Raw genomic sequence first — 18878 nt, forward strand, 5'->3', positions numbered from 1 at the left:
AGTCATCAAATGAGGAAAAAACTTTACTGTAACTCTATGTATGTTCAATTTTTCAGTCAAATGTCATGGCATGATCCAATCGAGATGCTAACCCTTTCTGCAAGTTTTCTAAGGTAATTGCCGGCAAGTGGCAATTTGCATGCACCAGATCAAGTCGAAGGCCTTCTTGGTTGAGGGTCATCTTTAACTGACTGACGACCACTTTTAAATTGTGAAAACCATTCGCAGCATTGCGTATGGTCCACAGCATAATTTTCGTAAGCTTGTTTCAAATCTTGAAAAGTTTCTGTTTAAGTTTTCCCCAGTTTCACGCAAAATTTTATGTTGTATCATTGCTCCTGAAAAACACACATTACAAAAATCGCTACTAACACTTAAACATGTTGCACTAAAATAACAATACCATGAAAACTAAATGAGATATCAACAATTCAAGAACATGTGGTTACAGAGGAGGTTATGCAGAAGATAACGCTGCCAACTGCACATCACTAAATATCTCTGTTGGTGCGTAATTAAAAATGTTCTGACTTTTTTGAACAAACCTCATTTATGCAGCAAGAATGAAATATGACTCCTGCTTTTGGAGATATTAAAGTGACAAAAACCTATGTACGAACACAGCATAGATATTTTTTTTTATGACAGGAATTCTATCTATAAATTATAATTTGTCATTTCTTTTAATTTAATTGTAGGAATAAATGTCTACTTAAAAAACCAGAGGAATATAACTCTAATCTGCTTATTTTACAGGAGGACCAAAAAGAAGAATGCTAACAATTTTTTTTTTAGTTGCAGTTATTATTCCCTATTACTGAATTATTCCCTATACTCAAAAAACTTTATAAACATAAATGAATGTTATTATTACAAATTAAAATTAATAATTTAAAAATAATTTTCATTTACATACTTTTAAAAGCATGCAACATGGAGGTACATTTTTATCTCTAAAATCTGGATGTTTTGTTTTCTGACATTTGTGGAGGACAAAATTGCAAGATAAATATGTGGACTATATTCTTTTTGAAATGGTAACAAAACATTTTCTAAAAATCAATCTAAGAAACAACCTTGAACCAGGGCATTCAAAAATGAAATGTGATTTAGTACATGCAACAATTAAGAAAATGAAAAATAATTAAGAAAAACAAAAATGTAAATAAATATATAAAGGGGTACTGAAAAATAATTGAATTACTTTTTTTTTAAATTTATGTATTAAAATTATACGTTATACATTAAATAATACATAATGTATGTACTTTTTTTTTTACAATACATCTTATATCAACTTCTAAATATTCTCCAGTACAGCTAATATTAATATATTTGTATAATCTTATTCCAGTCTTTTTCCAATTTTATTGGATTGTTCAAAACATTTTTTTATATTTGACTGTTGTGATGCCCGACAACACTTTATCTTACTTGTACGTTGCTTTCTTCCACCTCATCCATGTCAGCAAAATGCTCTCCTTTCAGGTTCTGTTCATTCACGGGAACAAAAAAAAATCAGATGGTGCTAAATTAGATGAGTCATGCTATTGTTTTTGTTAAAGAGAGAGCTGTGTGAGCAGATGCATTGTTATGGTGGAAAATCAGTCACCCATCTGCCACAAATCAGGACTTTTTTGTTACAAACTGTTGTACAATCTTCTCAGAACTTCCAGATAGAAACTCTGGTGGAACAAATTCCAAATGCACCACCGTTCTCACATTGAAAAAACAAATAAGCATCTTGATGTATAACTTCACTTGAGCTTTTGTTGGACAAGGCAATCTTAAACTGGATTGACTGTTGTGGGGTTGTAATCATAGCACCATGATTTGTCACCAGTAATAATTTCTGAAAAAAATATCTTGGTCGGTTTGGGACTGTTCTATGGTATGAATTTGGTGTAAATGGTTTCAAAGAGCCGTAACATATGAAGTTGTGGAGATGGAAAAAATGACTTTTTAGATTTCAAATCCATGGAGAAGGAGAGGGTAACAAAAAGTTAGACTCAAATGGAAAAAGTTTTCTGGCTAAAGATAATATATCTCCAATTCTGTAAAAATGATTTAATCAAAGTTTATTTTACATATAATGATGAATTTCGAATACAAAAATATGAAAATTCATCATTATATGTAAAATAAACTTTGATTAAATCATTTTTACAGAATTGGAGATATATTATCATCTTTAGACAGAAAACTTTTTCCATTTGAGTCTAACTTTTTGTTTACCCTCTCCTTCTCCATGGATTTGAAATCTAAAAAGTCACTTTTTCCATCTCCACATTTTGTATTTGAAGTCATTCAAGAATGTCCAATTCAGTTTTCCAAATACAATAAAAATTTCATGGGTGCTTAAAAATTAAGGAGGAACTGACTTAATTGATTTATGCCAGTTTGGAATAATAAAAGGGTATGTCAACTTTTATTGAAATGAAGATCTGATAAACAGTGAACTTGAAAATGCTGGTAATGAAAATGACAGTAAAAAATAAAAGCAAAGGTTAAGAATATTTCATATCATACTTTATTCCTTGAAATAAAATTATTTATTGGTTTTAATAAAGAATCATTCATTCCTTTGAATTTAAAATTATCAATTCAACAAATTTAAATAAATAATTTAAATCCAGTTTTGTATTTAAGGTTTTTGGATAAATAATTAAAAATCAAATTAAATAAAAACATTCTAAGTAAATATAAAATTAATAATAAACTGCAACAGCACATTTTATTTCATTAATAAAGTTTATTATATTTTTTCCTGCAAAAAATTAAAATTAAATTTATGTAGTGTTACTGGCATTTTCTGTACTCATTCTACTAGCAAAAATAATGAAAAAAGTTCACATAAACAAGGGTCTAGAAATGCACTGTTCGTGAGTTACAGCTAGTGAAAGATTTTGCCCTGATTCCTGGGCAAGGTGAAATAAAACCATACTCAAATTCTAGCAAACCAAATTAAAGGATAAACTTGATGGTTTATTATGGTTTTTGACTTGACAAATTGAGTAAAACAGGTTTAATAACAATATCTCCAGAAGTTTTCATATTAGATGTAAAACAGAAAACTTTACTGTGTAAAAACACACTTTTTAAAATTGTAATACAAAAACTTTGTTAAATGACTAATAAATGCGTAAAATTTAATATCCAAACTTGTAAAGAATTTAATTCTCAAAAAGTTGATGTAAAATACCCCCCCCCCCCAATAAAAAACAAATACAAGTTCAAGAAATCTGATCTTATTACTAACACTGATCATATGAAAACATGTACAAAAGCACATTGCTTTCCTACAAAATGCAAAGATATAAACAATAGTGTTGTAGTAAAGATATTTTTTGACATTTACATCAGTTTTATGTAACTTTTTTTAAAAATATGTTTTAAATTACTGTATCAAAAACATCTTTTATGAGGCTCTACAAGTATATTAAATCTGAGTATTTAAAGGTAATCTTCAGATGACAAAGTCTAATAATAAAAGGTAGAATGAAAATGCTGATGAAACTTTGTAAGCTAAACAACTTTACTTTGTAAGCTATAACTCTGTAAAGCTTAATTTTCACCTAATATAATGGTTGTCCATGTAAGGGATACAGATCCTCAGAACTCTACATTTAGTAACCCTGACTATGTACTAATTCAACACTTCAGAATTAAAATATTTATAATGGAGAAATAAAACTGAATCAATCTGGGAAACTGGTTCAATCTCTGCTGCATGAGAAGAAAATAAGTTCCTTAGTGGGGCATCTGGACAACTCCTCATCAGGCAATTGAACAACTGCAAAAGATAAACATCTCCAGTTCAAGTTTCCAATATTTTGCCAAGAAATAGGTTCAGGTTTCTTACTCTTGCAGTTCAAAATTAAAAAAAAACAAAAACAAAATATACAGCCTAATCCATTAGTTTAATCGTAAAACAAACATTAATTAATGTAAACAATATGATAAACATTTCATTTTGCTGTGGTTGTCATATCACTTATTTCATTGAATATGATAAATATTTGAACTTTCTTAATCTGTTCAATAAAATAGTTTTAATACATTCATGCAAATTTTATTAGTAATATATGAAATTGCTTTCCATTTGTAACAATTCTGTGTAGCAATTTCACATATTCAGATAGATAAGGGGTTGTAATGTAAAAAAATGAAATATGAAGCCTGTCTCATCAGTGAAAAGTCATAAAATTTGATTCATGGTTCATCTTAAAGCTTGCTCTTTTCTTAATCAATTAATCGTACAATACCCATAGTAAAATGATCAGACCACTTTAAAAATATTAATAAACAAAAGTTTTAGAACATTTTTCACTTAAGTCAACTTTAGATTATAAATTTCCATTCAACAGATATTCTCTTAGAATGTTTTTACTTTGTTAGGAAAGTTTCGTAGCTGTGCAAGAAATTTAGGCGCTTATGACTAAACAGTTATCTCAGTTTACAAGTAAGAGAACCCAAAGCGCTCTTTGTATAAGAGATATGTTCTAAATTTTACTGTTTTCTTTTATATATTCTTTTTATTAACGGTTTTTAATACCACAGGAGTAAATTTGTACCTTTAAATGTAGTAAATACTATGATTAACAAATATGTATTTCATTCTTTTGGTTTTGGGATTTTGATAACTTTTTTTGATTGTTTGTCCAATAAATAATTAAAAATAAACTTATTTACATGAGTAGCTGTGCAAGAAATTTAGGCGCTTATGACTAAACAGTTATCTCAGTTTACAAGTAAGAGAACCCAAAGCGCTCTTTGTATAAGAGATATGTTCTAAATTTTACTGTTTTCTTTTATATATTCTTTTTATTAACGGTTTTTAATACCACAGGAGTAAATTTGTACCTTTAAATGTAGTAAATACAAATAAAAACGTAGTAAAAACAAATAAAAAAAAAAATGTACAAACAAACAAACAAACAAAAAAAATGTAGTAAAAACAAATATGTATTTCATTCTTTTGGTTTTGGGATTTTGATAACTTTTTTTGATTGTTTGTCCAATAAATAATTAAAAATAAACTTATTTACATGAGTTCCATATGGATGGAACTTCAACATTTTTGCAGTATTTATACACTTATGTAAAGAATTCCAAAGTGATTTTCTTGAAAACAGATCAATGAACAAGGGTGGGGTGAAACATTTCAGGCCTCACACAGAGATTTCTTAGTACACTTAATTTCTCAATGCCATTACACGGTTCCATTCTTCATTAGTTTACTATAAGAGTTTAAAGTTGCTGTATCACTTAGTATTTACAGTCCGTCAAAGTGGAGGAGAATTTTGGCATTTTTTTTTTTATGAGGAAATGCAAAAACTGGATATTCGTGAAGATTAAATAATTTTCTGAAAGGCTTTAGTGCAAAGGAAATTAAAGAAGAGCTTGATATGATATTGGGAGACTCTTTTCCATCAAATACAACAGTTAAATGCTGGGTCGCAAAGTTTAAAATGGGTCAAGCATACACTAGCAATGAACCATGCAGTTGACGGTTTTCTGAAGTGACTACACCAGAAATGATACAAAAAGTGTTAAAATTGTTTTGGCAAGTGAATGAGTTTAGCATATCAACAGAATGCATGTGCAATATTTTGCATGAACGTTTGGGCATAACAAGCTGTGCACTAGATGGGTACCCACAGTTTGCTTGTTTGCTCAAGCCCAACCCAAATCAGAATTTTTTGGGATATACAACAAATAATTTTCATTATCTTAAAAAGGGTGAACAATAATGGCAAAAATTATGCGACCGTATTACAGCATCTTGGTGATGAAATTTAAGTGAAAATGACTGCATTTAGAAAAAATCTTACATTTCAGTCACTGCAATGGAAAAAATCAATGAATTATGGTTCAAATTGCTGCTACACCAGCCATATTCACATGATATGGCTCTCAGTGACTATCACTTGTTTCCTAACCTAAAAAAAATGGTTTGAAGGGGAGAGATTTTCAATCAAAAATGAAGTTATTGCCATCGTAGATGGTTATTTTAAGGAGTTGGATATATCAATATATTGAACTGGCATAAGTGCTCCTGTGGAAAGCTGAGCTAAATGATGACTATGTTGAAAAATAAATCAAAATTTACCCAGAAAAATTGTATTATTCAAGCCTGGAACTTTTCCCCCTACCCTCATATAAAATAAATAATATAGTCAGTAAAACTCCTGATCTAAAAACATGCTAAGTAAAAATAATTTAATACAATCTTAAATTTCACATGGACTCAGACAAGCTTGTTTTGTGTGAAATACACCTTTGCTCATAATCTCTAATCATTGGTTAACGAGTGAATTTTTCAGCAATTTTTTGCTAAACTCAGCAAAATTTCTTAATTAACATTCTTAATTTATTCAGTAAGGGTCTTTTTTTGTATGGATATATGATTTATATGACTTTTTAATACCTAAAAACACAAAATTAAATCAACAGATAAAAACTAATCATGAATAACAATCAAGCGTGTTTCAGACCTTTCTCAAATTATTGCAAAAGTAAATCTGTATATTCAGAGGACATCATCTTCATAAATAATAATGAAAAGTATAAATAAACAAATTCTTTATAACAAGCATTATTATAAATCAGAACTTACATCAAAAAATTTAAAAAAGGATATGTGCTTTTCTTTTGGACCATATGTATTTTCCATATCACGAAAAAAGAAAAAATTAGTTAAAGATGCATTAAATAGATTAGGATTTTGACGAGCAATTTCAATTAATGTTAATCTTTCTCTGCTGGAATCTCGACCTCGCCAAAATGCTTTCTCTTCTTTTTCCAACCATGACTTTTCTAAATTTCCTTGAACTGACAGCATATCTAAACTTACTCTAGAAAACAAAAACAAAGATAAATACACTAAGTGCTAAAACTAATAGCATCAGTTATGTGCAAAACAGAGAGCATTAGTAAATTTCTCATTTGGAGAGGTATTATATGAACCAATGTAGTCAAGATAACAGCTTCACCCACAAGTAAGATGCAAATGAACATATGTTATTCCCAGGTAAGAAATTCAATTAAGGGCAGAATCTGAAGACACAGATTCTGTGTTTAACCCTAAAAAAAATAAGTTAATCCCTTATGACTTAGATAAGTAAATTCTGTAACAAAAAAAAAACTACATACAATAATTGATTACGTCATTATCATTGATTCAGTCATTATCCTAGTAATAATGACTTTCATCTACTATTATTGTTTTCTCTTTTAGTACTTAAAACCTCTCTTTCTTGGGGGACTAGCCCAGAGTTTTACAAGGTAGTGGCTTCATCTGTGAATCTTAGCACACATATCCTTCAGAAAAATTCTCTGATTTCCATCAGTTCTTTGGATTTTTCATGGCTGTCAAAATATTCCATATCAACGTTTGACCCCTTCAGTCTTGAAGTACTAAAAGAATTAAATCATTCCTTTTCCTGTGAGACTAAATTTAAAAAAATTAGTTTTATTTTTGTTCATCCTCGTACAGTTACTTGAGACTCATCCTATCACTAACTAACCACCATAAAAACCATTATAAATCAATCTTCAGAAAATAACATTTCTTGTAAACTGTTAATTAGAAAAAAGAAATTTAAAATAATCCATGTTTCAAATTTATACGACTTTGCACTGATGAGGTATGTGATTATTCTAAAGTTACACTTCAACTTACACAGTACTTAGAGTTAGTTCAATTCTGACAATAAGAAGTTATAATATAGAGCCAGCAATTCTGATGAATTACACTCACAAAATCAAAAGAAATTTGTGGATCAATGTCATAAGTACTATCATGATAGTACTTATGTCACATTTTACACAGTATATATGAAAATCAGTTCAGCCACTGAACGCTGAAGGAATGCATACTAATCACATATAAATAATATATTTAATTAATAATAAATAAATAACTGGATCTGCTGCAGCATCATATTAAAACTAGTATTATATAATTGAGGAGCATGCCAAAAAAATGTAAATTACTACCTTCCCATGCATTCTAGTGATGATAAAGTTATATCATATGTGGGCATTACTATGTCAAATGTATTTACTGATCCACACCAAGAAAAAAGTGGAAATACATTTTGAGAATTTTTATTCATCAATGGCCAATCTCCAAGATTAACTAGCAACTCAATATCTGGTAGTACAGTTTTTCGAGTAAGTGAAAGCAAGATTGCATCCATAAACATTTTAAAACCTACATGCTCTCCATAACATTTCCTATAAATCTAAAAAAAACACAGCATTAATAAATTACTGATTCTTTATATTTTCAGCATGGAAACACAGAAAACTGCTTCATCTAACATAATTAGTAATAAAAAAAATTATGAATTAGAAAGAACAAAGATAGTTGTATCAGAGATTATGTTTTATGATCAAATAGAAATGTATATATATAGTCAGAATCACCTTCTTCCCTTTTTCTGTTATTTGATCAAGCTATGGACCTCCACTTAACTATCCTTAAAAATTCCCTCCAATGAAAGTTTTCTTCACCAATATTCTTTTTCAGGCTTTCTTTCACGCAATCTAATTTTTTTTTACCGAGAGATTCTTTCACTTTGCATTCTGTGTAAGTGTCTAAACCATAGTTCTATCCTGTATCACTCTCTTCTAAATCATGCAGTACTCTATATCACAGATCTTTTTTTATTGTAGCATTTCTTACTCAATATTTTAAATCTTTCTTACTTTTTTTTTCTGTTTAGCCTCCGGTAACTACCGTTTAGATAAGACCATTCCTGAGATGTGTGGTTAATTGAAACCCAACCACCAAAGAACACCGGTATCCACGATCTAGTATTCAAATCCATGTAAAAATAACTGGCTTTACTAGGACTTGAAGGCTGTAACTCTCGACTTCCAAATCAGCTGATTTGGGAAGACGCGTTAACCACTAGACCAACCCGGTGGATAAATCTTTCTTACTGTACTCCTTTAACCTCATCTCACAGTCTGTAATTTACTTTCTTTTCTTCTTGTAGTCACCCAAGACTAACTTAAATATTACCACAGGGTATAGTAACATGTAAAAATTGTTTATTTACATTTCACTGGTATTTCTTTATCCCAAAAGTTAAATATTTAATATTTTGGTAAAGTCCTTGTGCCATCTGTACAATTAATTTATCAACTGATCTTTTCACTCTCAAATATTTAACAACTTTAAAAACACAAAATTTTTAACATTTTAACTATTTCTAGTATTTATCCATGAATTTGCAGACTCTCTTCCACATTGATCATTCATTGTAACCATCAACTTCTTACTTTCTCTATGATCATATAAACAATTTTCTTATTTGAATCCTACACTTACCTTTACAAAAGCAGTTAAAGAAATTTTGGATTAAAACCCCTTAATTCTTCCAAAATAACAAGGTCATCAGTGAAAAACTATGCTTTGCTTTCTTGGCTTCTATTTTCTTCACCTCACAATAGAATTCATCCATAACAATAATAAATAAAATAAAGGTGAGAGTGCACTACCTTGTCTTATTTCAGCTTCCATCACAAAACCTTCAATTTCTCTCACTGAGATCCTAATGTGGCATTAGAATATTCCTTTAGCAATCTCAGTGGTTTTCTAGTAACAACATATATCACTCTAGTAATACCCTATAACACTGTAGTAACATTGTTTTCCTCCTTTTTAGTATCCATACTTTCCTTTTGAGGAGGCTACCACAGAGTTTTTTTAATATTTATTAGGTTACAATCTGGTCTTCCCCATATTTCCAACTAATCTAAATCACTTATTGTGTAACAACTAACTGAGGACCTCCTTTACCAGAACCTGTACTGTTATTATTATTCAAATAATTCAACTTCCTCTTTAATTCTTTTTTCAGTATTTTTCAAACATTTTCAAAGTAAGAAATAACACTGTAACTCCTCTATAATTTCCACAGGTTTTATGAGGGGGAATAAAACTCTTTAGTCATTCCATTATGCATGCAGCTTCTCTAAGCAGTTTTATAATCTAATGAAACCAATATAATCCAGTTTGCCTGTCTGTCTTTATCCATCTCAACACTTTTTTTTCAGCCTCTATGAACATTGATAGGAATTGTTTTGGAGAATGAGAATGCCATGCCTGACTAGGATTCAAACCTGGGATTTCTGGATGAAAGGTCGAGACGCTACCACTCGCTTCATGGTAACCAGCAACATCATCTCAACAATTAATTCATCACATCCTGAGGCTTCACTTATTCTCATTCTCTTTACAGTCTCTTTCACTTCTACAACTGAAATATCTTTACTCTCCGGTCAGTATTCAGGATGCTGTTCTTTACCTTAATTGTCAACATAAAGATTTTCATGCTACATTTAACAGTTTTTCAAAATATTTTTCTATCTTTGTTTTATGTCCTTCTTTTTAACCATTTTAATTTTTTTAAGTTCTGGATTAAAACCGTAAAGAATTAATTCTTCTTCATTCCCTTACTTCGAAGCAAATTACTTGTATTACATTCCTCCACATCCTTAATTTTCATAGAAAGTTTTAATATCCTAGTATTTACATATTTATTGTCCCTTCACCAACACACCAAAAACTTTCTTTCTCCTTTCTTTTTCCATCTTATCAACCCTAGTAAGAACCAAATCCTCCTTCTTTATTATGTAATTTACCAATTCCTCTAATTTTCCCTTTAGGGAAGAATGAATAATAATGTCAATTTTCTGTCTTTTATTCTACTGTTTTCTTCATTTTTTTTTTCCATATTCTGGTTACTAAAACTCTCCCTTCCTTCTGGTTTCCTACTTCTCAAAGTACTCCTGAAAAAAATAATGTGGGTTGCATGGAAAGAGTGTCTTAACTTTGAACTAGATCTGAAAGAAACTTCCACTTAGGCTGTAATAATGATAAGTCCATCAATCCTGTGCATTTACAAATACTATCAGCATGAAAAAGGCTACACAAAACATTAAAAACAGACATAGAAATAGTTTGTATTTATTAAATATAAACTGTATACCATAAGATCCTGGTATGCACATAAAAAAATATTTTCATATAATTACAAATTTATTTTTAAATGATTGTTTTCATTATTTTTTCTATTTTTTTTTTTTTATAAATTAATTAACATTAATCTTTTTAAACATTTTTTAATCAACAAAAAAAGTAATTTTAATAGTTAGAGTCATAATAACGGAGCTACTCAAACTGCAGATATTTGAGTGTTACCTTTAATGCTGAATGCTGCTATTACTAGAGTTAGTTACTACTTTAGTCAGTTGCAAACCTGACTTGCTTTAGTGTAGCATGGTTTCATTCTTTGCAGTTGTTTTTTTCTAAAATGTTTTATTCGATCAAGGTAAGGTTGTCGTAGTGGAAGCTTATGAGTGTTCTGGGTCCTATTAATGAAAACGTTTCTGAATGCCACTATCCCAGTGACGATTAGCATACACAGTTTGGTTAAAAAACTGACAAACAATGGGATCAAGTGTAAAACAAAATAGGCAATCTTATGTTAGGACCTCTGTTAAAGGCCATAACTGATATTCAAAGAAATATTTCTGCCTGATAAAACCTAAACATAAGTTATCATAACAAGTGTAAAATAAACATTCATCTTGTAAGATTCATCATTATTTACATTTGAAATCATATTGTGTAACAACTTTGCAATACTTTAAGAGAACAGACACATCAAAATGATTTAGTTATTGTGACAAGCTTTTCAAAAACGTTGTCAATGGACACAGACAGGATACTGTACTATATTTTATAACAGAAAACATGTGGTTTCATTTATCTGGGCATGTTAATTCATATGGCACCAACTATTGGATAACTGAAAACCTCCACCAGATGTTTGAGCAACCATATCATGATGAGAAAATTGATATATGATGTACTTTTTTTGGTAATTGTATACTGCAGCCATTATTTTTTTACCTTACCGTCAATATAAACATATACTATAATTTTTGAAGAATTCTATTTGTTAACAGATAGTGAAAAACAGTACAGCTTCTTCCAAAGATGGAGCAATGTATTGTATGTAAAAAAAATCACTAGTACATCCTCCTGGGACTTTTATAGAATGAATTGTCAACAGAGGGTGGTGGCCATGCCTGATTTATTTTTTCTCAATGAGAAATCATACTGACAATGTTTTGCATCAGGTGACTCCTCAATATGATAACTTGAGCACATTAAGGCAAAGCTGCGCATATGCTCACTTCAAAATATTTTATAAAAATATGGCAAATAAGTAACCTTTTGCTAATGTAAATATAAAATTTAATTTAATTAGTGTTTTCATTCCATTCATAAAATGTTACATGTCGCAACTGTGTTTAGTCTGTAGCAGTTTGGTTTTAAGTTGCTTACCCTGTATAATTTCATACCTAAATCTTAGATAAGAAAGTGATTCACTAGCATTAAAGGAACTCTACAATTTTACAAGCATTATTAGCAGTTTACCCTATCGCCTGAATATTCTACATTACCTTACTCACTGGGTAGTAATCTAAAGAAATTGGTTCATTAGTTCCACATTATTTGTTCAAAAACCAAAGATTGGTTTTAGCATAAAAACAAAATAAATGTAATTCAGTAGATTTATTTCAGGCAAACTCTGTCAATGCTAAGTCAAGTTTAACAAAAACTACTTGCCCAGCTCATGAAGAGATAACAGAACAACAAGCAATGAGACTTGGACTATAACAAATTTTATTATCAACGTCTTTTAATGAAAGACCAACATGAAAAAAGTACTTAAAAAAGTTCTAATAAATAATCTATCTAAAATGTAAACCTTTTATTTTCCAGTAAGAAAGATGAAGAAAAAGTATTAAAATAATGATACTTTTCTCATATAAATGATTGGAATTACTTTGAAAAATGTTTTACTTCAATACTATATCTTAAGGGAATTAAAATATCAGGAATGTAACAAGAAATATAATTAAAGAAATCAAATAATACATTCAAAGACAAAAACAATGTTTGGATTTTTTAGAATTTTATGTTGAAAAACTCCTAACACTGTACAGAGTGTTTCTAAAATGCTGGGCTGACTATACTTTTTCAGATTCTACTTGTAAAATTAAACAAAAAGTATCCTTACGAAAAATGGCGATTTCTCTTTCGTTCTCCCATCAGGCATTTTGTTATTTTTATATAAAAATTTATATCTCAAGTTTGGATAGAGAAATCACATTAATATTTAGTAGACATCTTGATAATAAAGTTTTAAAATTAGCAAAAAATCAGGAATTATATACCTTTGCACATTACAAAATGGCGGCCATGCTTATTTTTCATTCCGTTATATCTTCGTAAATATTAACTTTATCAAAATATAATTTAATTTTATTTGCTGACATATTAAGGCCTTTATTTTGAACAAAACAACATTTTATTTTTTTAAATCGGTTCACAAATAGCCGAGTTATGGCAGAAACTTGATGTTGTAATTTTGTCTCTTTTCATGTCCGCCACTTTATGTTCAATTTGATTAAATATTAATTGTTTTTATTTATTGTTAATTCTAGTATTGTAAATTGATATCAAAATAAGTAATAATTTTTTCACATTAAGAAATCACCATTTTTCCTAAAGATATTTTTTATTTAGCTTTACAAGTAGAATCTGAAAATGTATAGCCAGCTCACCATTTTAGAAACACCCAGTATAACTTGTACGTTGACAAATCTATTTATTTCTAGCTCAATTAAAATAAAACTAATACCAAGAAGAAAAAGTATAATTATAAATAAATACTAATAGTAACAACCTTATTTTTCACTACAACATAATTGCAAACACTCATACTACCAGGTTGATCAAATTTTTTTAAAGCTTCCTTACGAAAGGATGTGAAGTTGACTGATGGAAAAGGCTTTAAATCTTCATTTATCTGCTTATAATCTTTACTTAAACACTGGTAAGTGTTCAACCATTTTTTAAAATCTTTCTCTGGGCAATAACATTCTTCTGGTGTTACAACACCTGTCAAACAAAATTTTTTTATCAGAATCTGGCAGAAACAGCTCTTAGATTAATATAAACATTCCACCACTAGCACAACATTGACAATAATTTTTACGAGGCTGAATCAAATATAAACAGTAACTTTTTCTTTATAAATTTATTGATTAATAATATACACAATTCATACCTTCATCATTTCTCTGTATAGTCTCCTGTATGATCTACAAACTTTTGCCAACCATTTGGAAGCTTGAATATTCCTTGTTCATAAAATGTTTGAGGATGAATTGTCAACAAATTGTGCACATGCTCCTACATATTTTCATTGTTTTCGAACTGTTCCCTCCAAGCGACTCTTTTAAGGGCACAAATTAAAGTAGTCACAGGGGGGAAAATCTGGCTGTAGGAAGGGTGGTTGAGGGTTTGCCAGTTCATTTTTTGTAATTTATCACTTTCAAAATCGTGGTGTGCAGCCTGGGGTTGTCATGGAGAAGGATGACTCTCTGATGGCCATACCCCGTCTTTTGTTGATTGTAGCAGCTGGCAATAGTAAGCTGCATTTACCATCCATTGATTGTGAAGAAAATCAATGAGTAAAACTCACAGAGTCAAAAAAAAATCATTGCAAGAACTTTTCCAGCTGGCAGACGGGTTTTGGCCTTCACTGGACAGCCCTCATCCTTCCTTCGCCACTCTTTACTTGCCATTTTTGATTCTGGAGTGATGGACCAATGTCTCATCACATGTGACCATGCGCTTAAAACAATTGTCCCCTTCTTGCCCAAATCGATTCAGAAATCTCTCACAGATCTCCAACCTGACCTGATTTTGTTTTTTGGTCAACAACCTCAGAACCCATTGAGCGTAATTTTTCTAAAGCCAAGATGATCAGTGATAATGGATTGTGCACTCCCATGGCTAATACCCACTTCTGATGCGATTTCTTCAACAGTGAACTGGCAATCACCTTCGATAAGCTTGAATGACATGGATGTTGTCAGCTATGAGCTATACTTTCTTGCCTGTCCTTAAACTGTCTGGTTCACATATATACTTGGTTCTGGAGCAGTGTAGCATACCCAAACTGTACCTTTAAATTAGTGAAAGTTTCTGCGGGTTTAATGCCTTCATTAGTTAAAAACTCTGTGATTATATGTTGTGCAACAGACGACAGAACCTCTTGCTCACTCATGGCTGTACTGATGACAGAACAGAGCGGAAGAGGAAACCAAACTGGTTCCCCTTCTCTAACACATTGAACATTAACCATCCACTCTGCCATCCAGCTTGAGAATTGTTTGCTGCGTAGAATAGCAAAATTAGCATTTAAATTTGATTCACTCTCGTAAATAGAATATGTCTGTTTTTCAGCCTTTTCTAAAATAAAAATAAATAATGAAGGATAATAATGTAAGTTTAGTTTGTCTTCTATAAGTCGATGCGCCAGATATTAAAATTTATATAATTGATTATTTATAAAACACCAATTTACATGCATAATAAAACTTCAAATGTTAAAACTGACTATAATATGATGAAACCCCAGAATATAAGGAATGTTTGTAACTAATGTAAAAAGTAATTTAAAAAATATAAAAAGTTTATAACCAAAAACCTCAAAAAATTGATTTTAGTACCTGTATGTGTGTACAAAAAAAACTATAATATGGCATAATTCACATTAATCTTTTAACATAAATCTTCTGTACAATTCTTTAATAAGCATGTAATAAAGAATAACTTAAATTTTTTTTCTCTTACCAGCAATGGTAATTAAACAATGAGTTCATGAGGGATACAAAAATATACATTCTGTATTAATATATTATGTATATGGGAATTAAAACTATATTTCAATTAAAATGTTTGCAAATACTTATTAACCATCATCGTCATTTGCCACCACACCCATGTAACAGGTGTAGAACCTGTTACGATGGGCTAGCCCATCCTGTTCCAATCTTTTGTATAACTATTGTGGTGACAATAGTCCAATCTTCTGCATTCCTCTTGGAATATCCAACACATGTTTAAATGACCTATTATCTTCCATTCTCTGGACATGAATAAGCCAGTTATCTCTGCTGTTTAATTGTTTCATTACAGCCATCGACCAGAGTTCATCCCTAATTTTGTCATTCCGATATCTGTCCAACCTAATCACTTCAACTTAAAAATCCCACTTCAGCTGTTTGAATAGGTTTCTTTTTTTGACATCGTTAAGATTCCATAAAGAGTATATAATGTTAATGGTAATGCTAATGTTTTATAAAATTTCACATTGGTATCAATTGTGTTCCAGAAAAAAACTTGAATATGTTTTGTTAATACTTTTCGTACACTATAAACTGAAATAATAATTCTGGAAACCACAGCCTACGCTGCAGACCAAAGCGGTTCATAAGAAACATTTCATATTTTCAGAATTTTTCACTAGTAAGAGCGATAACAATAATTCTTCTTCTCAATAATATAATCAAAACACTATTTTTAGAAAAGCAGAAAACAAATCTTGCCATTTTACAAATTTCTCAATGGTGCTCAACAAAAAGGCACAAAGAATTACATACACACACATCACAGGACACTAATGCGCCATAAATTAAAAAACTTAAATTAAATATCAGTAGCCATCTTCCATTTTAGTTAACATCAAGATAATCAGCCAGATCTATCCTTAGTTCATCCAGCACACATTACTTTAACAAATTAAAAGCTAGCATGAATATTATTTCTTTAATAAAACAAGAATTTCAATGAAAAACTCGCTAAATAATCTTTCAGATCAACTGAAATTAATCACATACATTTATCACTTATAAAACAAATTGGATTTGTTTAAAAAATAATATATACACTGAAAGATTTTCTTGTGTATTTTTCTAAAAACATTAAAGAAAAATAATCACCAATGTTGTGTATGCTATGTACAAATAAAGCAAATAATGTGCGTTATAGATATTGAGAGATGAAGTGGTCCAGCAATATCAGCTACCCACATTTTTCAACTGATTAACATTACATGCCAATGTGCATGTAATAAAAATACAAAAACTGCAGTCATTATTATACATGCAATATAGAAATCCCTTTATCATAAATGTTATGGTTACATGCTGTACACCAAGCATCACTACTACTGTCGAGAAACTGTTTCAGTTTTGTTATAACATATCTGTAATTCAATTTTTATTTTCTGAAAAAGGCACATTTTAAAAATGAAACATGTTTTTTTATGTTTAAAGAAAGAGAAATTATGAAAGATAACTGTATTGTCTTTTCATCGCTGGAAAAAAAAACGACACATGTTATAAGAAAAAGTACTTTCACAAGAGTGAAATTTTAACAAATTTGTAATGGGCACTGATGGAATAGCGAAAAAATATTCTTAACGTGAAAACAGCAACTTTTAATGCATTTTATAAAATATACTTGTATTGTCTATAAGCAAAACTGTAAAAATGTTAAAATGAAAATTTGATTTAACTTGATACAAGAATTTAACACAAAATACATCAAATGAACAGTATTAAAACAAAGAAAAAGCATTATTAATTTCAATAATTTATATGAATTTGATCATTAAACATGAACAACGTTACACAACAGGATATGATCCACAGCAAACCGATAATAAAGAAAATAGAACAACACTAGCACTATTGTTGTAATTCTTGTGACTATATCCAGCCATTAAACTGATATATATATATATATATATATCTAATAATTAATAATATTTAAAACTTGCGGATGGCAGTTGGTTAAAAAGGCATAATTTAATACAGTAGTAACAGTTACATTTTTTACTAACCATCAACATCATATGGTGAATCTCCTACATGAACTCCTTTAAATTTTACATTTATCTTGAAATTACTGCATGGCTCATACAGTTTATATCTAACAATAAAAACTCCATCTTTTCTATCTAAAATGTTGACCCATAATCGACATTCTCTATTATCCATATACTTGCCTTCAACAGACACCTTTAATTCATCTTTAACCAGTGGTATATATCTAAAAAAAACATTGAAAAATTATAAAAAATAAAATGTTCAATAAGTACTCTCTTGTAGATATAAGTTACTCTTACAGGTATGTGCAAAAGATACTTATACATAAAGCATTTTTATAAAGCAAATAAAAATTGGTGCTAAAGAAAATCAAACTGAATGAATATAATTTGTTTAATATGAAGCATTAAATAATATGAGATCATAACCCAACTACAAAAATTTAATAACAGAACTCAACCACAAGCAACAACAGAGTACGCAGCTTTTTGTAACAATGTATCTTTTACATTATAACAAAAAAAACCGTGAAAATCAGATATTCCAAACACATGTGTCTTGAATATATAAACTAATTGCTCTAACTGCACAAATTTAGAGACAAAAGAAACAACTTCAAAGATGCAATGAATACAAAAAGGAAAGCGGAGTAGCATTTTACCCACTACCACATAGAAACAAATCACAAATACATCAGCATTTATAACTAGTACAGTTAAAATAGCATTTATAAAAGGAAATAATTTAGGGCCATTGACACGTTTAGTTTATTAAGAAGATTTTAAGTAGTCCTACAGATGATAAGAAGATAGTCTTGTAGAAGGTTAGGAAGGGGAGAAGTAAACAGGACTTTTAGCTTAAATTTTAAAAACTATTTATTTTAAGCAGAAAATATATTATGACCAAAATAAAAATCCCATGTATAAAATGTAGCTTAGAGAACTCCCTCTATCTAAGTTATGATAGTTTTAAGTTTTGGAATTTTTGACCTATCTATTCCCCAACGAAAGAATGTTTCTTAAAGTTTGTTTTCTTAGGTCCTCACTTTGCAGTGGAATCAACAAAAATATACCCAACTTGAATATGTAAAATTAAAGTAGTAT

General features: G+C 29.8%; 1 protein-coding gene across 3 annotated transcripts in view; it reads right to left on the minus strand.

Moving 5' to 3' along the window:
• The window catches only part of LOC142331281 (protein O-glucosyltransferase 2-like), a 32074-nt gene that overhangs the window by 3064 nt on the left and 10132 nt on the right, over positions 1 to 18878 (minus strand). For all 3 annotated transcript variants that reach the window (XM_075377077.1, XM_075377076.1, XM_075377075.1), the window contains exons 2-5: positions 17790 to 17998; positions 13779 to 13993; positions 8002 to 8249; positions 6620 to 6857 (exon numbers count right to left, since the gene is read on the minus strand). In XM_075377077.1, coding sequence (XP_075233192.1) covers positions 6620 to 6857; positions 8002 to 8249; positions 13779 to 13993; positions 17790 to 17946 — 858 coding nt within the window. In that variant the 5' untranslated portion in view covers positions 17947 to 17998. The remainder of the gene's footprint in view (positions 1 to 6619; positions 6858 to 8001; positions 8250 to 13778; positions 13994 to 17789; positions 17999 to 18878) is intronic.

This window comes from Lycorma delicatula, chromosome 10 (genome assembly GCF_047948215.1).
Source record: "Lycorma delicatula isolate Av1 chromosome 10, ASM4794821v1, whole genome shotgun sequence".
NCBI lineage: Eukaryota > Metazoa > Arthropoda > Insecta > Hemiptera > Fulgoridae > Lycorma > Lycorma delicatula.